The following is a 26,253-nucleotide window of genomic DNA, read 5'->3' on the forward strand; positions in this document are numbered from 1 at the left end:
CAAGGGGAGAAATTAACCTTGAAGGGCTTCTCTGTCGAGTTTCAGGCAATTCGGACCTGCAGCAGAGCTTCACCAGTTATCCAGGAGTTGCAGCAGTTGTCTTCCTTCAGCTTGTCTTTGTTCTTTCGTTCCAGTTGTCGACTCTGCTTTCCAAGTCCCAGAGAACTGCTTTTAAACAGTCCCACCGCCCCCATTCATTCCAGCCTGGCTGTCACTCCACAGCAGGGTGGCTGTCTTTGCCGGCCAGTCGCGCCAGAGTACATTCAGGTCTCCTAGGAGATTAAGCACAGAGAGTTTCGGGTACATCCCTCACATCCTGTCCATCCCAACACTTGGGCGCCAGAGGAGGGCTTCAGCACTGAAGCCCGCCAAAGGCCAACGAACAAAGGGACCAAACCTGGGTTGGTGGGCAGAGTTGAACACAAGAAGGACCTTTCCAAAAAAAGTCGACCGCATGTTTTTACAGATGGGTCTTGGGCGCCATATTGAAAAACATGGCTGACCCGATTTTTAGCTACTGCTGGCGGTCCGGGAAAAATCCTGGTTATTTAATCTAAACCACTGCCACCAGCCATTTCAAGTAGGAAAGGATAGCATTTGACTGTTACATGAGTATTTTGACTCGGGGGGGGGGGGGGGGATGCTAGGCAACCCCTCCAGCACTCCATTTAACTACATGCTCTGGGAGACAGTAGGCAGTCCCAGAGAAGGTGTTTAAACCTTGAAGTCTGAAAGACAACCCTGTGCCACTGCACTGAGGGTGCTGTGTGACACACAGAAAAAGATGATGCCTATGGAATTGTTTTAAAACTCCATATCCAAAGAACTCAAAGTAAAACCTGCATCAAAATACATGGAAGAGTGGGGAAAAAAGGCTCACACTCTTCCCAGGTAAATAAATCAAATCCTAGAAATCCAGCAAAGTTGCTGGGGGGTCTCAAAAGGTAAGGGAAATTAACACATTCTTGAGAATTCTCCCTAACAGCTGGGTACCAGTTCTGAAGCTGATTGAGGGTCTTTTGGATTCAGTATCTCCCTCTGTTCCTTGGGAGATCTTTAGGAGAGGTCTCTTGCTTCCCTTTGAGGTCCTGGCCTTCCTTCACTAGCGGAAGATGTAAAGCAGACTATCTTCAGCCTGGGTCCAATGCCGAGTTCTTATTTTTACTGCTTGCAAAGTCTTCAGATTTACCAAAAGAGGGTCTCGGCCCTCTTTTTAAAGTCAAACGGGCCGCAGTGATTGGTGTAGGTTAAGTCTACCTTAATGAACCATTCCTGGGCCCTCACCAACAATCTCCTGTATGAGCAAGGCCATCACCAGAGTGCTTTGCAACATAAAAGGTAAAGGGGTGAAAACATGTAATACCAAGTCCCACCCATCTTCCTGTCTGTTGTGGATCAAAGGGTCTCTCTGGTTAAGGGAGCTCTCTGTGAGTCCTGATTAAAGCGGTAGATCTCCCTTGAAACTGCGGTGAGACCAGACTTTCTGGTGCCGTCAATCCACATACTCGCACCTTCTGAATGGGGCACCCCTGCAGGGAAGACCCTATTAGTATGTTAATCACTGCCACCAGCCATAGAGCTGCACAAAAGGACAGGATAGATCCATGGAGCCTTTTAGTTAAGACCACACCCCCAGCCTCCAACCAGGCAGCCTGCTGCATCTCATAGCTAAAAAAATGCCTGGTGAGGGACAGCACCACCATTAAAGCTGAAAAGGTGAGACCGCTGGATACGGAGGCCTTCTAAAGCCTGAGGCTTTAAGAAAAAGCCTCCCTTTCCAGCGACCTCACCTTTTCGTCATATTGGTGATACCAGCACACAGGCATCTCTGATGCCATCACCACTATTATGATTATTTTTTTTTCCCTTGGCCTGAAGCTCTTGCACATGAGGGAGAGCTAAAAAATCCTTGTGCTCCAGCGAGTGGTGCTGCCAGGGCAGGGTCCCGTCACATAACCATGTTACTGAAAGCCCAGATTGAAACTCTTAACCACATCTGCGACTGGGCCACTCACCGATCTCGGTCCTTGGCCCAGCCACTTTCCCCTGCACTGCCTCCCTGGCAACCCCTGCACTGTGGGACTGTCTCTGTATCCCTACAGCCCCCCTTCCCAGCACTCGTCTGCACTTGCCACCAGCTGGCCCTTATTATTTATCTCGTTATTCTACTAACCCTGTACTGCACTTCCCCTCTCCCTTTCCCCTTGCACTTTTCCCTTCCCCTCTACCCTTGCACGATCTGAATGACACCTGGCCTAGTAGGATCGTTGTCTGTCTCTCCTTTGTTTCCCCCCTGCCTCATCGCGCCTTGAAACACTTGTGTATAGGCACGTTATAAATGACATATCATATATCATATCAGGGCTCAAGGCATGGAGTAAGGGGCCTGCCTGTCCTGACACATCCTGGCTATCAGGCTTAAGACGGAGGGCTCGGGTCGCTGGAATGCAACCAGTGCTTTAAGTGGGCTGCCACTTCCGTCAGTCATAGTAACTGCCTCTGGTGACCCCTTGCGCGAGAGGTCACCAGAAGCAGTTACTGTGCCTTGTTTCCCCAGGTCGCCGAAGCGTCTTTAACCCTCGGCGAACCTGGGGATTCCTCGACATTTTTCGAGGTTTATAAAAGGTGCCTTTGAAAGTACACAATTCAAGCCATCTTTTATAAAGCTTTGCCGACGCACAATTTTGTCCGTAGTCAAAGCTTTATAAAAGATGGCTTGAATTGTATACTTTCAAAGCCATCTTTTATAAACCCGAAATGTTTAAAAAGATGGCCTGAAAACTAGGCAAACCGTAAGGTATGCACACAAACAGTGGTCGAAGTGAACGGGAGCGGTCGGGAGCGGCACTCCTACTTTTCTAATTACGTTTTACAGCTCTATACTTTCATTTTAAAAAGAAACCGTTCCGGAATGGTTTCGTTTTAAAATAACAGTGTAGGAAGAAGTTGAAACTTGAACTTGTGCACTGCACTCAACGTTCCCTTAAACAGCAGGCAAAGGTGTTTGGGGGGTTGTATTGTGTGTGTGGGAGGGGACAGGGCAAAGGGGTTGGTGAGGAGCGGGGTAGGCTAGCAGGGAACATAGTTCCACTACTTCTTTTCTTACACTTTGACCACTGCACACAACTATGTATATACATGTTATATATTTGCGTGCATACAACTTACGGTTTGTTTAGTTTTCAGGCCCTGCCCCTCCCACAAACCACGCCCCCAAATGAGCGCCTCCCCCCCGCCCCCCTGATTTCTTACCCCACTTAAGGCCCTGAATGCAACGCAGTGCATTTGTTCAGCTGTAAGGAAGTGAAAGTGGAGATGCAGCATTGACATTTCACCGGGTTAGGGCAGAGGGCAGAGGGCAGGGCCATTTACAGCTGTGGCCAACGTGAGCAGTGAGCACGGTTGTGCAGCGTCAGCGGAACGGAAGTTGGAAGCGGCACAGTCGGCCGTGTGATGTTTGCAGTCTGCTTTCAATAGGTCATGCGATTGTCTACGCCTGCGTAGTACCACCCCAGACAGTTCAGTGAATTGGGAGTAGCGTAAACTGCGTCCACCTGCCCCGGAACACGCTACAGGGATCTAGTGTAGGTGTTACTAGACGTCAGCACGGCGGAGCGTCATGCTAGATGGCAATGCGCTGCTGGAGTTACGTCTGCTCTGACCAGCGACATTCACATGGTCATCATGGAACCCAAGCATGGCGGTTGCAGAGAATGTTGTGAAGTTTGGAATTCCCACGATTTAAACAAATAATTCAAACCTGTCTAATGGTGATTGTGCAAGAAAGTCTTTTAAACGAGTAATGTAGGTGTGTTTTTAAAAAAAAAAAAAAAAAAAAAAAATATGTATTGGCCCCATGACTCCCTAACAGTCTTTAAATTGCAAGACATTTATGCCTGTGAGGATTAGCATGTTTCTGTACTTGCGTCGCCTGCAAGTCTTTTAAAGCGCAGCTGTTTGTGCACAAAGCTCGCCGTGTGTACAGATTGTTTTTTTGCGCTGCTCTAGCCCCTAGGCCTAACGGTTTTGGCAGTGCTCCATTCAGGACTGTTGTGTGAGGGGGGGTGGGGGGGATTGCACACTGAAAATGGCATGGGAGCCGAGGAAAAGAGAAAGCAACCTTGTTGGGGGGCAGCCTTTTGCAGGTGACCTTCTGCAAGTCTTTCTATAGCGATTTTTGGGCATTGATCAGACGAAATTGTATGGCATAACTTAGCGCATACATGCAAACACATAAATCTGGTTTAAGATGCCTACTGGCTATCCCAAATTTTCAATTCGGGTGTAATTTCATGTTTGTTCCTTTCCATGAGACAAGTTCTTTCGGGGTCAAAAGCAGCTCCATGTATTGTTGGCCTGTGTTAAGCTTTCACAAGGCACTTTCAAGCCGGCGCTAAGTTGATCTATCTGGGCATGGTTCAAAATAAATGGGAAGCGTTCTGGCAGAAGGAAAGGGGGTGACCGACCGTGTCTTGAAGCAGGTGGTTAAGTGAGAGAGAGTTGGCCTTCTTTGGTTAGCAGCTTAACTGCAGGCTGAGAGGTCTACTCGGCGACTAGATCCAGAGGTCTACTCGGCGACTAGATCCTGGGAGGATCGGGAGCCCCTCTGAATGAAGGGCTGGTAGGTCCAGCGATCGGGGAACAGAAGGCAAGCAGAATGGAGGGCATGCAGGACTATCTGGGCGCTTGGTTTAGATGCCAAGCGATTTATAATGGAGCTAAGCCTCCCACATGGGCAGAGTAGTTGGAGGACATTCGCATTGGTTAAACTGGTGTCCTGGGATTGGGATGTGGTTTAAGACAGATGCCGCCTTAAAATGTAGTTTTCGTTTTGATATTTGAATCCTTCAAACACTATTCCCCCCTTCGTCTCCCACCCACAGGTTGTTTCGGATGCTGCTGGTCAAGGAGTCACACTTTCTGGGAACTACACCTTCAACAACTGGAACTGGCCCAATGCCGTCATCTTCGCTGCGACAGTCATCTCAACCATCGGTAAGTCTTTCAATGACCAGGGCAAATGATAATGGTCTCCGGTCTGAGCTATTGCACTGTCTGTACTTTTTTCCTGCCGGGTGCACGATCCATGATCTAAGGGTGTCCCCTTGGCTTCCTAACTGCAGTGTTTAATTTATTTGCAATTTTTGTGGCCACCTTTTTACTGGCCGCACAGGGTGCTCTTGGTGTGAAAGGCATGATCGCCTAGTACTGCGGGTTCCGTGTAGTAATGTCCCCGCAAACTTGTCTCCTGACAAGTCACTGTTTTTTGCGGAGACATTATTATATTGAACACGCCCTCGCAATCCCCGAATGATTTCTTTTTATAAAGGGAACAGGTCCATCCCTGCACCCCGTCCCCATACATAATGTCACCAATGGCTTTTCCCAGCGACATTATGTATGGGGCCATTATTACCCGATTCCGTTCCCCGAGATGCAATGGCACGTGTGGACGTGGAAGAAAGGAACATTGTCTTTGGAGTGAGGATTGCAGCTACCTTTGGAGATACTTGGAAAGAGCCACTTGCCTAGGGGCTACTCAAAAAAATATGCCAAAGACAACACAGCAATTGCACAGAAGTGTTTCAAATTGCAGGTGTAATTCCACAACCAAAATCCAGTGGCCATTTTAATGGCTTGTGTGTATGCCACATACATAATTCTCTAAGGGTGTCTGTGCATTTGGGAACTGAGCAAGTGTGAAGCCACCGTTCTTCGAAGACCTGGGTACAGTTCTGCGCAGAGAGGGACCCTCTCTGGCAAGCCCTTGGCCCCATCTCAGTGGAGTGACTGACTTATCATTGCTTTCAAAATCTGAAGCTGTGTTGGTTCATTGTTCATTGTCAATCATGTTATTGTTGGGGGTGAGTGTTGCAAAACATGAAGTGAGTACCAAGGCCAGTGTGCATTACATGCTGGGTGATCCAAGCAGACATTCCTTTTATAATGCACACATTTGACAAATATACCTTTGGCCCTTCTTCTGTTCCCAAAATGCAGTTGTATTTCATCCAAAACCGTTTGGAACCCACATTTGTGCTATTCACCCCCCCCTTCTTCATAGGGCTACTTTTGAAAGGGTACAATGGGAGTGTACCAGTCTCTACATCTTGGTATAATAATCTTCGATCAAAAAGTAATGTATATGGCCATTCTTCTTTTTTTGATCTGGTTTCTTCAGCAAGGAAATCATTGCATTCTTATGACTAAATAAAAGACATATATATATATTAGTGATCATTTGGGATTACTTTGTAAAGTTACTCTTTTGAAAACGGAACAGTATTAGTACAATTATTATTTTTTATTTTATTTTGGGGGGTGGGGGGGTCTGCTTTTTCAAAAACATAGCCACTCCTCACCCCCACCCTCCCAAGATGAAGTTCTTATTTTTCGTGTGGTTGTGCAGCTGGCAGCAAAGGCTGGAGTGGGTTTAGCAACGTGTGCACATGGACTGCTCCCACCTGCATAGAGTGGGATGGAGCAGTAGACTGGGTGTACAATACTTCAGATCCAGCTTGTGTTAACAAATTCTTGATCATAATAAAAATGGCTCCACACTGCAGTGCCCGCCACCCTGCTGCATATCACAAACTTTCAGTTGCTGTGTAATTCCACTCATGTCATTGTAAACTAAAAGGCATGGCCAAGGACACTTTGGATGTGGTCTTGCCTTTGAAGCCTGATCCCAAATCCTAACCCTAGTAGTGAGCTAAAGACTTCCATGTGACCAATTTGGGGGCCTTGGCAAACCCCGAAAGCCGTCCAAAGCAGACCTTTGTCGAGTGGTAGTGCTGAGGTTTGAAATCCCCTTGCTCTTCTCAATGGCCCTTCATGGTGCACTTATGGGGGTAAAGGTTTGACCTTGCGATCACCTGTGCTGCCCCTTAACTGGTGGGGGCATGTGCTGCTAGTATGCTCAAACGAGCTCTAAAGATTCCTGTTAAAAACCCATGGTACTTTAAATTCATTTGTCTATCCTGTCTTCCCACACGGAGTCTGTCCTCTGAAAGGAGAAGGTCCATTTTTTAAATATTGTGTTAACATATAGATGGCTTATTTGCTTATATTCTGTCTGGTAGTATTTTCTTCATGTGAATGCCCAGCTGATCTGACCGGTAGCACCTGCAGAGGAACGTGAAAAGCACCCTTGCCATTTCACCCAACTCCACCTCAGGACACTTTCTTGTGGATTGCCCTGTGTAGCATTGTATTTATTGATGTCACGGAGGCCAGGGAGCCGCCTGCTTGCAGTGCATCTGGGTCCATGATAGAGAACCGCTGCTGCTGCACAGCTGTCACTGCAAAGGAATCCAGCCGGATGGCATGATTCTTTTGGACCAAAGAAGGAACTGGAGTTGAAATTGGAATCTTGCCAATTTGCCTGTAGACAATAGCTTGATGTAAATCCATACATACAAACTACACACCCTAGCCACCAATGTGACACACTTGGCTCCAGCCCAGGCCTTCCTATCGCTGACGCCTACGTCTGTGCATCTGCCGGAGAGACTCTGAGACATCCTCTTTGTCATTCCTTCACCGGAACTTTGGACTCTACACATGGTAGCTCTGCTCTCTCCCTACTCTTCCTCGCACATCAATGGTGGCAACCGCTGGGAGGTCCTTCTTGCCTTCTCTTTGACCTGCAGGGTCATCATAAATGTCTATCGAAATAACACTGCCCTGGTACAAGGGCCTCAACCCAACATCCTTTTTGATGGGCTCCTCCCTTGCCCTTTTCAACTTTCCACCTTCCTCGCCACTGGCTCCCTGGTCATTTACCATAGTCCCAGCTCTTTCCTGCAGTCTTTCGGCCACTCTGCCTTCTCATACCTTTATCTCTCAGGCTGTGCTGCTTACGGGGGGGGGGTACCCTCTGTCCCTTGCACCCTGCCCTCCATAAGTCTTTTAAAAAATGGCAGTCTGCTCCACGGTGCCACGATTAGTTCTCTTTCCACAGTCAAGCACTCATCCGACTTCTGCTAACTCTTGGAACACCTGGACCTTGATGTTCTTGCACTCACTGAGACCTGGTTCAAGGAAAGCTCCACAAGTTTTGACACTCTCCTCCCCAAAGGCTAAAAGATTCTCTCGGAACTCGGGCCCAACAGACCAGGAGGTGGAGTTGCCCTAAACTTTCCAGAGTGGATCCCTGATTCCAGCATCCCCACTCGGGCTTATTCCTCTTTCGAATGCCTGGCCTGCCGGCTCTCTTGTCTCCTCTTACACTGGCCACCGATCGGCCACCGGGCCAACCCACCCTCTTCCTCTAGGAATGGGCTGACCTGACATCTTCACTCCTTTTGTCCTCCTATTAGGGGATCTCCGCATCCATCTTGACTCTCTTTACTCTTCAACTGTTTTCCACAAACTATGCAACTTGCTCTCCATTCTACCTTCTGGACCGGCGCACATTGCTGGGCACACCTTGGATGCTCTTATCCGCACAGACGTTCCGCTCTATTCCTCTTCACCACACTTTCATGCACTGATGACTCTTCTCTCCTCTCACTTGAAGCTTTCCTCTCGTTTGCACTGGCACACCCTGCAATGCCTCTGACCAACAAGGTCCTCCAACCCATGAAATAAGTCTGTAGCTGCCATTGCCTCCACATACACCCCTCCTCTTCTTGCAGCTGACTCCCACCCTGACACAGCCCTCTCTAACTTTCACATGTACATCTTCAATACCCTTGACATCATTGCTTCTGTCATGAGGGTCCGACCTGAGCCTGCCAAAAAGTGCATCTCTTGGTACGACTCAGACCTGGCTGACCTTAATTGCAAGTGCAGGGCAGCAGAACAGACATGGGGATCTTCAGGTGTACCCTCTGGCAAGCTAGACTGCTGTCTTCTGCAAAGACACTATAGACTCTGCATCTGGTCCAAGAAAAGAGCCCATATTCAAGCCCACATTTCTGCGGCTTCTGACAACACGGCACCACTTTCAAAGTCTGTTAGGAACTGGCCAACCCTACTGCAGCCTTTTCCTTTGCTCTGCCCTGACTGCACACTTCCACAAACACAGGACACCCTCTCCTCTCCTCTCTCGTCCGCAACCACTCGTGGACCATCATCTCCTGCCCCCCACCACCCTCAGCCACCCCACCACTCACCTCCGTCTCCCCTGTCACACCTGAGGAGGTCTCTAGACCAGTCTGGTCTAGGAAAGCATCTACCCCTCCAAAACCCTAAAGGACAACATTCACTCACTAGCTCCAGCCTTGGCAGAGCTCTGCCACCTCTCCTTCCCCACTCTCATGTGCACCCTCTGCTCAAAGAAACCTCTGCCGACCCTACTATTGAGGCTATCGCTGAGGTCCATCACTCCTTTCCTGGGCAAACTCCTGGAGAAGTTGGCTATCTCTCAGTTTACCCTCAAGACTGAATCTGTTGGTTGTTTCCATGACATCAGTCTGGCTTTAGAGCATCAAGAGGCACGGAAACTGCTCTTCTGAACACCTGTGAAAACCTGCTCTCAAATCTTGACTCTAGCTCTCCCTCTGTCCCAATTCTTCTCGACCTCTCCTCTGCTTTTGATATGGTAAACCAAAACATCCTGATCTCCCATCTCCGTGAGACCCTGGGCATCACTGATCAGGTCCTGGCGTGGCTAGCTTACTTTCTCTCGGACCATCCTTCCCAAGAACTGTTCCTTTCTCTTGATTATCACTCTCTACTTGTGGTGTCTCCCAGGGATCTAATCTATCTGCCTGATTTTTCAATGTCTACATGGCCCCTTTGGCCCACATAATCTCTGCCTTCGCCTCCACATAACACTGAAAGTTGGATGACACTCAGTTCTCCGTCAGGCTACCCTCAGCCTCTTCCTCGCCAATCCTCAGCTGTCCACAATTCGGCCCTGTTGTGCAGCTAATGTTAATGTAAGACAGAGATCATCCTCATTGGGACCCTTCCTCCTGTTTTCCCACTTTCACTCTGGCCAACCGCCCTTAGTCCTGCACCCTCACCAGAGGCAAATAATCTTGGGGTCATCTTTGACTCTACACTCTCCTTCTCACATCTCGGACTTGTCCAGAAAGTCCCACTACCAGCTGCACCTCCTCAGAGGTATTCTGCCTCTTCTCAACTTCCCCCAGAGGCTCACTGTCTCCAGAGCCCTGGTTCTCTCCAAGCTGGACTACTGTCACTAACCGTCTTTCTCAATCTCCCTACCTCTACTCTTCAGTTTATCCAGAACAGAACTGCAAGAGTTATCCTTGGCCTCAATCCCAGGGACTGCATCTCTCTGGTGCTGCAATCCCTCCGCTGGTTTCCCCGTGGCTGCAAGGATCAAGTTCGAATCTCTCTGCATAGTCCACAAGGCTTTCTGGGGCTGGGCCCCTACTATCTACAATACTCCTTCTCTTCCTCTCCCTTTCCAACCTTCTCTCCTGCTTCCCTCCCTCGTTCTTTTCTCCAATCTGCTCAGTCAACTGACTGGTCGCCTGGTGCACCTCCAGAGCCTCACAGGTCCCAGGCTCCCCCACCAGTCCTGCACCTGCCTCTAACCCTCTGCACTCTGCCTTGCATTCTGCACTTGGAATACGTTCCATGAGAGTGGCTCCCACTCTGCAACTAACTCTGGCCACTGCTGGACTGGGCGCACTTGTCCCCTCCCTCATTCTTCTGTCTGCGCACTTGTATGACCTTGAATGTACTAGGCTTAGCATGTTTCTGTCCTGATCTCCTCTATCTGCCCACGCTAGCTGGTTATGCCTGCATGCATAGGCGCACTGATGATGTACTGTTTTTGTCTTGTATGTTTCCTCTCCCGCCCCCTTTTTATCCCCCACCCCACACTGTCACACACTTGTACTAGTAGAAATTCTGTGGCCTAGTATGTTAGTTATTGCTGTTAGATCATTCGGAATCTTCAAGTCCTAAGAATGACTATTATATCCCCTTATATTTTTCGTGCATTGAAGCACTTCACTTGTGTATAAGTGCTTTACAAATAATTACAATTCTATTTGAATACTGTACTAGGAGGTTGACTGGGGATGTGTGAGGCATTGAGTCCAGCTTGGTCTGCAATTGGTATTCAGCACTCAGTACGCTTGGCTGATGCACACTTTCTCTTTCAGGCTATGGCAACATTGCCCCCAAGACCTCGGCGGGGCGTCTCTTCTGTATCTTCTTTGGTCTATTTGGGGTGCCGCTCTGCTTGACGTGGATCAGCGCCCTGGGGAAGTTCTTCGGCGGACGGGCCAAGAGGCTTGGCCAATTTATGAGGAAAAGAGGTGTTGGCCTGGTAAGTTTGGCATCCACAGGTTGACTTGCAAGTGGTGGTAGAAGGGAGTTAAACGCCTTGGTGCAATGTAGAGAAGAATGCAAGACATAGCCTTGAACATCTTCAGCTATAATTCCATTAGAACGGACTTAGTATGAAATTGCTGCCCCAGTTTCGACGATTGGTCCTGAGTGCAGGGACTGATTGGCCTCGTGGCATTTTGGCCCCTGGCCGAACCGAAATGGTCCATGGGGAGTGGGGGCCGGTTTCTGGCCATGCGTGGGCCAGTTTGGGGAAAAAAATGTGAAAAAATATGTAATTTTGTTAAAGTTTTTTTCAAAAAGCCTTTCATCCTTCTTAGTTCGATAAATGAGTACCAATACACGTTGGGTGATATTGTATGCATATTTGTTCTATTAAAAAAAGAGCTTAAATGTAAGTGCTATACAATAACATATAATTTGGCCTTGGACATCTGCTTGGATTCACAGTAATTTAGTGTACTTAGGACATCTGTGTACTTAGGAACAATGCTATTTGATGCCACTTCCTGTTTTGTCGAGGCGTGAAAGGTTGTGTATCATTGCTTCCGCAGATGTCACTTTGGGGTGGGGTCAAATTGCATCACTTCCGGTGATGTCATCAGAGGTCAAGGATCGTGAGGCGAGAGGTGGGGCACTTTTTTTGGGTGACTGGGCCTATTTCTTGTCCCAGTCCAACCCTGCCTGGATGTGGGTGTGTTGTGCTGTTGCATTGGACCTCAGTTTTCTAGGGAGTGTGCACCCACTTGAGCATGCTTAATCTGGGGCGGATGTCCTCTGGGCAGTTTCTGTCAGTCCCTGCACATGTTCCTGCAGGAGAGCAGTTCATTGTAGCCCTGTCGCAAGCACAGCAGAGCTGGGCACAATATTAGAATGTGCTTTTGGCAGTGCTGCAGGTCACTCTTATGTGCACTGGGGAAGCTCACCCTGTACTGAAACATGAAGCACATGTTGGTTGGCTTCCTCGTACTCTGCCCTTTTGACCAGTCTGCCTCTTTTGTAAGCATAGCTGTTTGCCATAAACCATCTCGCTTTTCTTGTCCCCCCCTCCAATCCCCTCTTAATCTTCAATCTTTTGTTAATGGGCACATGTATCTCTCTAAATGTCACTCGTGTATTCTGGCCATCCCCGCTACAGTCCCATATCGCGCTATTTGATCATCCGTTGATTAACACTACCCTGTTGTATAGTGGACAGGGGACATTTCAGGATGGCGAGCCTTTATCCATGGTCTGATGGACCAGCTGTGATCACTCTTGATGGTGACTTTGCCAGTCCTGCTTCTGGGTGATACATGAGCGAACCCCTACTAGACGGCCTCGGTAATGGTGGTGCATGTGTCCCGGGTTCAACAGCAGTGGACAGAGAGCCAGCGTCTCCTGGAAAGCTTTGGGTTGGTAACCCCTTTCCCCCCACCAATAGTGTGCCAGGGCGAGGTGCCTGACCTGTTTTTTTAAGATCTAATGTATGTGGAAGATGGGTGTAGGCCCTAAGCAAGTAATGCAAATACATGGTCGTGGAAGCCTTACCACGTAACCAGTCCGTGCATATTAAGCACTCCCTCACTACAGACTAGAACGTCAGACCGGTTTAAAGTCTACCTGCTGCCATAAAATGGAGTACATTTGGCAACAGTATTTTTGCACAAATATTCCATCACCGTACAATTACCAGTGTTTGCCCACTGACTCGAGGTGTTGCATCTAATTCGTTAGTCCTCAGTTGTTGTGGTGCTGAAGGGTGACCTCTGTATTGACTATTCCTACTCTGCATCACGGTGGAAGGGTGAACAGGGAGGCAAATGGTTGGATAGCAGGACCGTGTCCACCAGGGCCTGCTGCATAGGACTGCCTGGATTGGCTGTTATTTCCAGAATATGGGGTTTTAGCGCTGACGGGATTGGATGAGCAATACAAACGACCATGATTGGTCAGTGAAAAGGGGTTCTGGCAAAGCATTTTTGCTGGCTGTAGGTGGTGTGATCACTCTATTTTATGGCAGCAGGTAGGTGGTGTGATCACGAACAGCTGTTCTGGGGGAATTTGCCACAAAACCTTTCACAATATGGCTGGTCTCAAATTTGTTCTGAAACAGTAAAGCCTTTTTCTCCTTGACATAAATTCAGCTTTGAACAATTATGCCCCCCCCTACTATACATTAACGATTTCCTTTGGACTTGGGAATGGTTTTGGTGTTTTAAAAAAATGACTAAGCATTTCTCCTGTCACCAGAAACCACTTTCAGTCCAAAGATGGATATGGTACAGTTTGTGGGTGCACCATGCACAAAACAGCTGATTTCAACCCTCCCCAGCCGCAAGCCTTTTTTGGTTCTAAGAAAGGCTTTATTTGATGCTGGGCAAACCTGGACATGTGTAAAGAGGTTCTTGCAAATGGTTCTGAAAAGCAGGCTGCTGATGGCAGGCACCATAAGTGCAGAATCTTTCCAGCGCGGGTGCAGGTCAGAGTTCTTGGCACAGTTCCTTTTTAGGAACTAGAATTTGGCGATGAGGACGCTTTCCTCTCAATTTGGAAGTCTCTCCAGGGGAATCGTACCAGTACTGCGATCACATAAGGTCGCCTGATACATAAATGGTGCCTTTGCGCATTAAAATAATGCTTACTTCCATTACTGTGACTAAGGGAAGAGGGTGTTGAAGTGGTGTTCAGTGGGGGGGTCGAGGGTTGCAGGGGTGTCACCCGTCTCTATTGAGTGGAGAGCGAGGGGGACACGAAACTTTACAGAAAAAAGGGACCCTGGGGCACCAGCGCCGACCCACATAAGTGTGTGGGAACTGACGCCGCGGGGATCAAGGGAAGTCGGCGGCACACTTTGTGTGTGTCGCTATTAAGATAAGTGGATGTGGGCAGTGGTGTAGGGGGATGCGGGCCACAGTGGTCTATCCGATCGCTGCGCCGTAACGGTCGTCGACATTTTTGTCTGTAGAATTGTGGGCGGTGCATTGAGCACATGGATTCTTTGCAGGCTGCAAGTATGGCTGAGAGCTGTCTTGAAGGCCTGGCTGGTTCCTTAAGGTAATTCTGTGTCTTCATCTACTCTCCTGGGTTTGAACAAGAAGTTCTTCATATGTTTCATGGAAAGGGTTTTGCACCAGAAATGACACCCCAACCCGGGTGGAGAAATCTAGAAGGGGGGGCTCTAAATACAAACCATTGTTCCGCTTCTTCTGCTGAGCATATGGTGCCCCAGACACATTGCAGACTTATTCTTGGATTGCCTACTGTGGGTAAATTAGTGAGGGACTTGGTTGCCGGGTACATACTCGTAAGCATGGGCCCCCGGTCCCCCCGGCCCCTAACTATCACAACGTGAGATGTAGGGAAGGACATCTGATGACCTGCCTCTTTTTCCTTCTCCTCCTCCCAAGGGCGGTGGCGGGGGAATCTACTCTCCCAACCAGACTGAGCATTGCTGGATGCGGTTCCAGGGATGAGTGCCAGTCTCCCACTGTTTTTCTTTGGGACTCTAGCACACACACAGTGTAACCTAGGAAGTGTCTGGTGGGCAGTACACCCCGCCCCTGCCCCCTGTGTTTTGCTGATGGGCGCTTGCCATGTGGTGTCTGGTGCAGGAAGTTCCACAAGTAAAGTTACACACGCAGTACACTCGGTGATCTCCGGAACATTGAAAGCAGCAAGGGCACTCTGCCTGACCAACATTGAATGAATTAATAAATGGCCCTGGTCGAAGAAAAACAGGAAATCCACTCCCTTTGGCAGACCCTTCATTTCACAGTGTCCGCTCTGAAGTGCAGAACCATGCCGGTGTCCAATTCATAAAAACTATTCCTTGATCAGTTGGGCACATCAATGTCCCTCCTGTCTTGTATAGTCCATTACATTGCACCTGCACTACAGTAGTCCTCCTTTCCGCCCCACTACCACTGTGTGCGCCGCAGCTGTCCTATTTCACAAGTGTTGCTCTCCAGTTCTAGAGCAGACCGTGTCCTCGATATCCCTACCTGTACCTTTCCCGTTTTGGAAATCTAGATTGGCGTGATGGCCTGCTTGCCCCTTTCGATTGGAGTCCAAGCGGTGACCTTACAGGCGGCAGCAGACGCTTGTTTTTATGCATGTATTAGGAGAAAATGTTATGAACACAAGTTAATATTTTACAGAGGGTAAACAGATGGGAGGAAAAAATAGTTTAAAAAGAAAGGTGATAAGTCAGTGTAGAGAAAAGCAAACGAGTGAACGTGCCCCATACCGGGAAGCAGCCAATTTGGAGAGAAGTTTGCAAACATTTGTAAACTATTCTTTTTAATGCTCCTGCAGGGGTGGTGTGGTTATGTTGGACAATTGTGGTCTTGTGAGGAAGCCTTGAGTTTCTCTCTCGCGAAGCGGCAATCTTGACCCGCAGTTCCTGTGGGAAACGCTCTTCTCGCCTCACATGGACATCCAGTAGTTTTCCTTTGGTGCCCAGCGTGGTGTGTTCCATTTTTCTGTGTTCCGTTTTCCTTTGAGTGGCTGTTACTTCCACCCCAACTGTTGCAGTATTGTGTCTGCTTTTGTTGCAATGTTTCGCTCAGGCGCTTCAGCGCCAGATGGTAGAGCTCTGATATCATTGTGGTTGTGGGGGAAAAAGAAACGTCTGATATTTCTGCTTTTCTCCTCTTTCTAATGCATGCAGAGAAAGGCCCAGTTTTTCTGCACCGCCATCTTTATCATCTGGGGCGTGCTGGTGCACCTGGTCATCCCTCCGTTCATCTTCATGGTCACCGAGGGCTGGGACTACATTGAAGGCCTCTACTTCTCCTTCATCACCATCACCACCATCGGCTTTGGGGATTATGTGGCTGGTAGGTTAAGTCGGCACGTTGTGCCATATGCATGCTGGTTTTACTGCAGATTCTGCCCTTTGCCCTTCACGCAGCTAATGACAGCCTTCAACTTGGAACGTCTGTATCCGGTAAAAGTGATGTCATTGGTCGTTCAGCTCATATATCTGGGTCTTGGCTATCGCATCTGCTATTAGTAGAACCGTAGTTGGGTCCACAATATTCAATGCCAAGCGCACTTTAATTCTAACAGCGATAATGCATCATATACACCTGGGTTATCTACCCTGCCACTCGCTTCGCTCAGCTGATCAAGCTAGCCTTCATCAACCCAAATTCAAGCTTAAAGGGCTTGGTGGCACCTCCTTCAATGTTCAGGCCCCCCTGGTCTGGAAAGCACTTCCTCCGGAAATAAGAGAATATTCTTACCGGACTTTAAGAAAAAAAAATAACTCGCCCCTTGAACTTGGCTTAACAGTACCACCCGTTTGCTCCTCCTGCAATCAGTTGTCTGTCTGTATCCTGTTATATGTTGCGCCCTGAGACCTATGGATGAGTGGCGCATTATAACAATTTAAATAAATATACACATAGTGATCCTCTTGCATGTTCGACTCTTGTATCACACCTGACAGTGGCACGTTGCACTTTTCACTAGTGCTTCTTCATTTCAGCCCTGTAGATAAGTCCTACTTGTATAATGTATCCCCAATTACTTGCAGAATGAGGCAAGCCTAGATCTCAGCTGGTCCATGTTTTAATGAGGGCATTGTAAGTCGCCAGCTTGGGAGCTAGAAGAGGCTTGTCTCCGTGTATTTCTTCTTTTGAAAGAACTACTTAGGAATATAGCTATCAAACCTATATGGGTGACCCACGCTTAGTTTAGGGTGCGGTAGAACTCCTGAGCAAGGATGCCACCCAACAAATTCACCTTCGTGAGCACAGGCATAACTGGCTCTTGGGATTCTTCCTAGTGCCTCAAGAATGAGGTGGTCTGGGGCGGTCTTCGTGGCACCAACTTTTGAACCAGTTTCTTCAATAGTGTATAATCGGCACCAGGTAATAAATGTTGCCATGAAAAAAGTCGTCAGGTTGGTGACTTTAAAAAAAAAAAAAAAAGAAGTATTCATGATGCACCCTCCAGGCTATCGGACACTTCCCCAAATATTCTAGGACTGGAGGTGTGTGTGTGTGTGTGTGTGTGTGTGTGTGTGTGTGTGTGTGTGTGTGTGTATATATATATATATATATATATATATATATATGTGTGTGTATATATATATATATATATCCCTCCTAGGAATATTTGGGGAAAGCATTTTGGTAGCGAGGAAGTCTCCAGATCCTGACTACTTTTCCACTGTGACCTTATTCCATGAATCCACATAATCTGCTTGTCCTCCTTGTGAACTAGATCTCTTTGGGACTGCTACTGTACACTACACGTGCTCTACTATATAACGCCTATGGTTCTTCGATCCTGCCTTGCATGTTGCTTTGAAAGTTTTCACAAATCTGTGACGTAGATGGGGAGCAACACTAACAGCAGTTCTGCCTCTACTTTGTGCTTGGGTCTGTACCATCAGTTCACTTCCTCCTGCATGGATTCCCCACCGACCTTACATATTTGACATTACAGTATTGAACCGCTGTTTTGAAACTACTTCTGGGGTAAAGCATGTACATGACGGTGTGTAATGGGATTAGATGAGCAACATACATGCACCCTTGACATTAATGCATATGAACCAACCACCAGGAAACCCTGGCACCCCACTTGTTGTGAATTCATAGAACATTAGTACTACACATAAAACTGGGCTCTGCAAACCTTGGTTCTCTAGCTGTTTTGTAGTCTGCAACATCTGGGGAGCCACGAGTTGCAGCTCCTGAAAATGGAGAAACAACGCATGAAAGGAACTGCTTTTTGTAATTTCCTGGCTGCTATTCTAATAGCACCTGGGTACCTATTGCATATACTGGGGTGTGCTGTGTACTTTGTCTTCGCGCTTGATAACACTGATTTTCAGTGTCTTGCAGAGTTGTGGGGTTATGTGATGAACAGGACAGCATAGAAGTGATCATTACATTGTAGTTTATTAGAGAACGATTACACGTACCCCGACCGTCTCCATTGTAAGGTGTGTCCATTGCATGGTCGGTTATTGCAATCTGTATTAGTTTGGCCATGAATCAGTTTCTGAATGTTAAAGAAGAGCCTTAACGCAGTGTCCATTCTTGTTTCATAGGTGTCAACCCCCACATCCGCTACAGCGTCTTGTACCGATACTTTGTGGAGATGTGGATCTACCTGGGCCTCGCCTGGCTCTCCCTCTTTATAAACTGGAAGGTGAGCATGTTCTTGGAAGTGCACAAGGCTCTCAAGAAGCGGAGGAGGCGAAGGAAGGAGTCCTTTGAAGTAGAGTTGCACACAAAGAAGGAAAAGGACCTTCCTGTGGCTAGCTCCAAGGAAGTCAAGGTCTTCACCTTCCTGTCCAAGAAGGCAGAGACCTACAACGATCACATGAAGCAGATTGCCCAGAAGCCAGCGAAGCCCGACAGCGAGGCTGTCCTACCTGAAGAGAAGAGCTTAAACGGGCAAATGCCGACAAGGCCCGGCCTTCCACGGAACAGCAAGGACGCGCGGGTGAAGTACACAAAGTGCAGTGGGATAAGTTATGATGAGCTGGATTTTTTCAATGGGCGCAGGCTACAAAATGCCCAGAAGCCCCTCAACACTAGCGAAACAACCATGTTCGTCAACCAGTTGGACCGAATCAGTGAAAAGGATGAGGAGTGTTGGGGTTCACGGGAGAAACGGCCCTTGATCTTTGAAAATGCGAATATAAGTTTTGTGAATGAGCTGGAGGAGGAAGCAGATCTATCGGGTGATGAGGGAAAGTCAAAAACCTCCAATGAGGACAATACAGTTGCATCCAAGAATGCTCCGAATGAGGACAAAGTATCTTGCGCGGATGAGTCATCGCTCTCTAGCAATGAGCTGGACATTTCTGTTCCGTATGAGCAGCTCATGAACGATTATAAGACTAACACTGCAACTGTGACCACGTGACCTAGGGCCCCAAAGACTGAGTTCACAACCTTGCAGTGGGTTAATGGCCAAGGTAATACTAAAATATGGGATTACTTTTTAAAAATGTGCCATCTGTGATCAATATATTTTTTTTAAAACAGTCCTTCTGTTGTTGGGAGATCTGTGGGCTCCAAAATTAATGTTCTTGTACAAATTGCCAATTTTTTATCAAACGTTTTATTCTTGAAAAACACTCCTACACTGGACTTGCAAGTTGTATGTCCACTCAATGGTAACTTATTCCAGCACGGAACTATGCAATTGTTGAGCAACTGCGTTTCAGACTGGAGGCATGTTTTGGCTGAATGGCACATAAACCTCCTCGTTCATTGAGGACTCCCTCCTTTTTTTTAAAAACGTGTTTTTTTTTTTAAATTTTTTTTTTATAAGCAACCCAGTCCTGAAAATAGACGTTGGACCTCTTCCGAGACGTCCCATCTGGGAAACTCAAAGAAGCCTGCAGCCAATGCCCTATGATCAAAGTAGTTCAGCTGAAGTAAGTCCACAGACACACTGAGGAAAGTAAACTGTTGTGTTAAACACTCCTGTTCCCCAAAGAAATACTTGAAACTGATGAGAGAATTGTTTTGACTGACTCTGGATGATATCCAAGTGATGGTCTCCCTCTTCAGGAGACCTCCAGGAGTCTCTATGCGGTGTCCATGTTGGAGGAACTTTGATACCTTCTTGATCACTATGCTCTTTGCCAGCCCAGCTGATTTGTATCTTTCGCCATTGTAACACTTGGATTTGACTGCTACTGACACTAAGCTTGAACATGCGGAATGAGAACATCGTACCCGTTTGTGGCATAAAGTCCATTTCCAGGGTTGCTGTTGTTCGGGCTGTTCCTGGTTGGATAGAAGCACAGGTCTTGAACAATCCTGTGACCAATCCTGTGACTGCAGCCTTTGTGTTTTTAGTCCACTCCTGTTTGTCCATTGATTAAGCTGATCTTTTCTCACTAACGTACATTTGAATTTGTTGTCACGGGTTGCTTAATCGTAAACTGTTTTTATTTAAAAAAAACATTTCTTTTCATGTATTAGTATTTTTGGAGGGCATTGCCTACACCCATCCATTTTCTTTAGTTTTTTTTTTTTTTACAGTGAAGAATCTGATTTTGATAACCGAGGACGGTTCTTGGTGTGCAACCTCAAAGTATGGTTTTAGTGCCTTGTAACAAACGGTTCTGAAATTCAACACTGGCAGGGTTTCCTCTGGATTTGCAGCTGCAAGAACCACATTTTCGGAAATTCTTCGTCCACTTGCCTGACACAGAAACCATGACCTGTACGCTCCATTTCAAGTTCATGGTCCCATGCCATTATGTGCATACTTGCCTCTTCTTTTTGCTGGTTTGACATGTGGTGAATGGTGTGTTACACAACTGTGTACCATTGCACAAACCACCCTTGTTGTTGAGGTCCCTGCTGATGTCTCCCTTTTTGGCTGTCCCTACATCCCTGGGGTCCAAGCGTGGTCTGCTTATGTATGTCGGTCAAAGTCTAAACGCGCTGTGACCGTTGTGGGGAGACTAAAGCCATGTGTGTATTCCTTGCTGCTGGAGATGAAGATTTCAAGAGCAGGGTTAGTATTAATATTTTTCAGTTGACGTATTTACCTTTTTTGATTTGCAGGCTGAAGTATCACGACGAAACTTACAATGGTTTGCATAGGTGCTTATAACCATAGCGTCAGTAAAGTGTGTGTTGGGTGGTCTCTCAGAATGGTGGCAAAATCTTCCGGTCATTGGCTATTCAAATACAATCCGAAATCCAATAGGTGGAAAGAGAACCTGATTTTAAAAGGAAAAAAGAAGTACCTTAATAGTATGTTTAGGAAATGTAATTTGTTGAGGTGCGGCCCGAATTGGTCCTCTTGGCCCCGGTAGTGTCTGGACTGAGCATGGCCGTGCTGTTTGAAGTGTTTATTTCTGGGGACTCTGCCAGCCCAGAATTGCTCTAGTCCATTCGTTTTATGTCGCCAGGGTGGAATTCTTTTGCACAGAGTTGGGCTTGTGTCTTTGTGGTCCTCCTCTTGATTGAAAATAATAGTTCTGCAATTGTTCCAAACGCATCACACGTTCACCAAAATAGAGATTTTAATCCAGAAGTCTGTCTTGTTGCACAGTGCTTTTAACCCAGGTCTCTAATGTTCTCATGATTCTGACCGCATGATGGGTTGACTGGGCAACAAGCCACCATGAACATCACCGTAGTTGGTCATGCTCTGTCCTCCCAAGCTCCTCTCTTTTTTTTTGGGGCAGGCTCATTCGTTGTCCGTTTCCCAATCGAGCGCGGCTATGCTAATGTTCTCAAGTCACACAACTGTCCACTGGCAGGCATTGAGCATGTTTTGCTGCATGTGGCGCTTCTGTTGATGCTTGGAAGGCTCTGCGAACACAGCACTCTGTGGTGCCAAACCTGTGATGATGACCACTGTACAGAGCACAGAATATTTTGCAGCCAAGAAGCCGAATTATCTTAAATCCTCTTTTCTGTAGTACGGGGGTCTGCAGTCTTTGGCTCACCAGAGGTTTTTGTCTACAGATCAGACTTAGCCAGCATAGTTGATGGTGAGGGATCTTGGGGGTCGTAGTTCAAACCAATTTGTGACGTGCAGGTTGCAGACCCCTGCCGTAGGAGGTAGTTTGATCCAACTGATGCATCAGTTTGTTTCTGCTGTGGTGTGACTTTCTAATTTTTATTTTTTTTTAAAGTAGCTGTGCTAGTTCTCATGATTTTAATAAGTGATGCTCTTGCCTCTCGGATGGGGGATTGTGCTGCTCTAAGGGCAGGCGTCTGCAAACTTTGACTCTCCGGATGATGATTCGGACTAATTCCCATCCTCCTTGGCCAACACAGTCAATGTCTTGGGATCATGGGAGTTGTAGTCCAAAACATGGAGAGCCACAGGTTTTAGTCCCTGTCTTGGGGCATCTGTTATAGGTTATTTAGGACCTCTGGAGTCAAGTTATTTGGTTTTATTAATTTCATGGAGCGCGTAAGTCTTTTGTTGTTGTCTTTAAGTTTGCAGCAATGAGTTTTGGCATTTACACCTCTGCCTTTCTCTTTGATATATGATATAGGCATCAATACACAGATGGATGATATCCAAATCCTATGCCGCTATTGTAGTCCAGGTTTTGGCAGTCAGTGTAAATTGTAATGACTGCTGCTCTGTAGTGTCTCATGGCCAGGCCCTCGCTATCTTCCACTGCAACAAGGCCGTTCTTAAAGAGTTGAAACGTGGGTGCCAAACAGGGAGTAATACCCACTTGTTGTATGATGTGTGCATCTGTGGTGATTGATGTTGGATAAATGAACGATCCCATTGACTTGAGTGCAGCTATTGCTGTTTCTTTCTACTTTAGCATAACTTGAGTACTAGGGGTAGGAGCTGGATACTTGTTAAGGAAATTGTGTGCAATTTGTAAAAATCCAAGAGTATGCAGTAAAATGTTCAGAAATTAATTGACCCTGGCAAAACTATATTGAAGGTGTAGTAGGGCCCGTGATTTGCATCCCTTGTGTATAGAATCTGAATTGCTGCTTTAGTCGTCCAGAGCATGGTGACGCGTTAAGTGGCGGCACTGCAAGCAATGCTTCATCAGGGCACTCTGTACATTCACAATGGTGTTAGTACAGCTGTTGATTGTTTGACTCCTGGGTGATGGGTACATTGACACAGTTGGTAGATTATCCCGTTTCTGTGGGCTCATGGAGCATTTCGTTTTCCAGTGAGGTTTTATGAGCTAATTGAGGCTAATTTGATTAGTTCACCCATTGTGGCATTGGTGGCTCGAGACTGCTCGAGCACACGCTTGTTTAATTTCTTTTACATAATTTGAGTTGTACAAAAGATCAGTTGGACGTGGTCACAGATCATGAAGTACAGAACATTACATTGGTTGTGCTTCTGTGAGCCAGACTGAATGTCTGTTTTAAAATTTGCATAAGAACCGTGGGTGTTTACCCATGCCACTCCTGCTGCTGAAAACATGCCATTGTGAGGTCTCTAGCATCCACCTTCTACTGAATTCCATTACTCTGTGCTAAGGCGAAGAGGCGCCTCAATGTGAAACTAGTGTGAGCCCACCTTCTTGGCCTGCAAGTACTTGCCCGAGCCTTACTTTCCCACCTTCCTCGCCTGCAAGTATTTGCTCGCGCCTTACTTTCCCACCTTCCTGGCCTGCAAGTATTTGCCCGTGCCTTACTTTCGTTATGAGTTGAGCGGCTCTAGATGCCCGTAGTGTCATCTGGAAGGTTTTTGATGCTGTATGTGTAATTGTGGATCTATATATTTTTCTGGTTGGTTGCGTGTTCTTGTGTACCATGACCGCATTGACAGAAGGATGGCCAAATCCCTCCTGTTGGACCAAAGCTGCTCTCCTGTTCGGAGCACTCCCTTCACAGTAGAGATGTTTAGACCAATAGGTCTGACGGTCTGAAAGGATTATTCCAGCCGTTGAGAAAACTTCCTCCGACCACAGCAGAATGCAACTTTTAAGTGTTATGAGCTGCTTTTTTAATTCTTAACCAAGAGATGACACTAGGATCTGAAGGGCATTTATTTTGTATATTTGGATACATTGTCATTTATTTTGTGCTTGCGGGAATCCTCTGTAATACGTGCCTTGATTGTCCAAGTGAATTGGCTCTTTAGTGTGCTGTGATGCCGGGTAACGCTCCAGGACGGTTATACCTCTGCGTGCAAGGCATTTGGCTGCTTCTTGGTCGACCCAATGTTTGCCATCCCACCCTTGTGCACTCGACAGGAACATTCGTTTTTATTTATATGGGTTTTTTGTGCTCCTCCCCGGAGCCTTAACGTTAATCTGCTTTAAGCCAGAAATGTCAACCCACTTTTATTAAATGATGGGTCTGTAATAAACCTATTCAGTGTTATGGCATTTGGATGCCAGTGTTCCATAGTGGAAATTTGAATATCCACACTAGCGTGTTTCTTGATTGTGTGTCGACAAGGTGTAGGCCCTCATGGAGGTGTGACCCCCAAGATGTAAGTCCTCATGGGATGGTGTCCCCCCAAGGTGTAGCTCCTCGTGGGTGATCATGTTATGTTGACCCGCTTCTGTGCTGCTTTCAGCACATGGCATTGTGTAAATCTTGCAGCTATGGAATTTCTGGGAACGGTGATGGCTCTTCAGGCTTCTGTGAGACTTGGTGTACTTTTTCATGTTGAAAATTATGCAAGCCCACCAGGTGAGCCGCCAATCTGTGGAGGGAGGCAGGACAGTTTCCAGTGTTGTCTATCTGGGACCTTATCCAGACCTTAGAAAGTGGAAACACGTTTGCCGCTACGCCTGGGAGTTGTCTTTCAGGGTAGAGCAGCAGCTGTGCGTCTGTATTCTGCGTTACCAAAATCAGTGTGTGTGTGTGTATGTGTGTGTGACCAGCAGTCCTAATGCAACGTGCTTAGTGGCATTGCCGGTACGAAAGTGCTGCGTTGCCGCACAGAGGCCTTTGGCACCTAGAAACCCCTAGGTCAGTATTTACTGTGACTTTACTTCATGTATTTAATTTCGAAAGGAAAAGCTGAGCTGGGCTTTCCCTGATCTCTTTTCCATGTTTCTGTCCAGGGGAAGTCTGGCCTCCAGTGCCTTTCATAGTAGCGCAAAGTCCAAGGTTTACCCTCCAGTCTCTGATGCCTGCTTTCACCGGCCTTCTCCCCGTACTCCCATGGACTCTTGTGTCATGCCTGAAACACTCTTTGCATTCCCTGCAAGGCCGCAGAATGTGCATTAAAAGATGCTCCAAGATGGCGGCTGCTTGTAGTCACTCCGAAACGTTCCGAGCTTTGTCACTCGGACCACACTGTATGTAAATATTCCATGGTTCTATGTAAGACTTTGTAATTTATTTTTAAGATTTTGCAATAAAAAGTGAAAATGACACTGTTTTTTGGTGGTTCCCTATTGCTAAAGTGGTGGAAAAATGCCCTGGAGGATGTTGAGCACCAAAACACGGAATAACCGTCGGAAAGCACAAAGCAGTGTAAGAATATGGTTGGAGCTGAACTCTGCCTTGGTCTACTAATCGAAGCCACATACCCATGACTACTAGTACCTTCTTACTGAAGGTAGCTGTGAACGCTGGCTCTGCAAGGTCTGTCTCCTCTCCCCCCCCCCCACACAATCTCCCTGTCAATTTTGGGGCACATGGGTGTTTCCTTTCCTCCTTCTGTCCCCCACATACCCCCCCTCCTGCTGCGTGGTCTTACCGCTACGCTCTTTGCTTATGGCTGCTGGCTTGCCTGACTCGCGTCACACATGGTCATCTGTCTTCAGGTGCCCCCCATCGCAGAAGCTGCATAACAGTACACGTACAGAATATATGTATCCGTGCAGCAGTACCTGCACAGATCTTGTCCTGCCAAACCCACTGCCTGCACGTCCAGAGGACTCTTTACCCCCCCTCCCCCCTGGTCCTCTCCAAATACAACACCCCTATTCCCCAACCCTACTTCATCGAAAATAGAGCAACCATGATGATCCTATGACTGGAACCCCAACCCTTGCATCCTCCAGACCCTCAAAAGTCTCCATAATCAATTCAAAGTCATCCTTCAATCTCTGCGCACAATGCACAGAACAGTCCTCATCTAGGCCCTAACTACTTCTCTACCTCCCTAAAACCCGACTGCTTTGGATCAATTGGCTAGTGGAGAAAGTGTCCATTTTGAGTTGAATTAAAACAAATCATTAAGCTCCCTGTAGGAAATGTATTGCATAGAATTGTGCCTCCACAGGAGAACATGAAAGATTCATGGACAAGCGTAACAGAAAATGTATGCGTAAATGACACGATTTTAAAAATGGCTAAACGGTTGTAGCCATACTGGTACCAAACAAAAAACATTGGACCAAGAGAATGAACAAAGGATGGTTACCATAAGACATTCTATCCACAATACATACATTATTATATAGTAAAGGTTTTATACCACGTGCTCTTGCCACCTGTGTGGTCTCTTGGTGCTCAGGCGGATCTGTAATGCAAGGTAAAGAGGGGTGATGGTTTTTATTGCCGAGTGTGAGAGGTGGGTGTGGAAGGGTGAGTT

At 47.1% G+C, this 26,253-nt stretch overlaps 1 protein-coding gene across 1 annotated transcript in view; it reads left to right on the plus strand.

Moving 5' to 3' along the window:
* The window catches only part of KCNK5 (potassium two pore domain channel subfamily K member 5), a 106,206-nt gene extending 81,121 nt beyond the window's left edge, over positions 1 to 25,085 (plus strand). Inside the window, exons 2-5 of the mRNA XM_069608754.1 lie at positions 4,884 to 4,995; positions 11,091 to 11,257; positions 15,929 to 16,097; positions 18,326 to 25,085. Coding sequence (XP_069464855.1) covers positions 4,884 to 4,995; positions 11,091 to 11,257; positions 15,929 to 16,097; positions 18,326 to 19,149 — 1,272 coding nt within the window. The 3' untranslated portion in view covers positions 19,150 to 25,085. The remainder of the gene's footprint in view (positions 1 to 4,883; positions 4,996 to 11,090; positions 11,258 to 15,928; positions 16,098 to 18,325) is intronic.
* The last annotated feature ends 1,168 nt before the right edge of the window (positions 25,086 to 26,253 follow it).

Source organism: Ambystoma mexicanum, chromosome 4q (assembly GCF_040938575.1).
Source record: "Ambystoma mexicanum isolate Mex_15411 chromosome 4q, UKY_AmexF1_1, whole genome shotgun sequence".
Classification (NCBI taxonomy): domain Eukaryota; kingdom Metazoa; phylum Chordata; class Amphibia; order Caudata; family Ambystomatidae; genus Ambystoma; species Ambystoma mexicanum.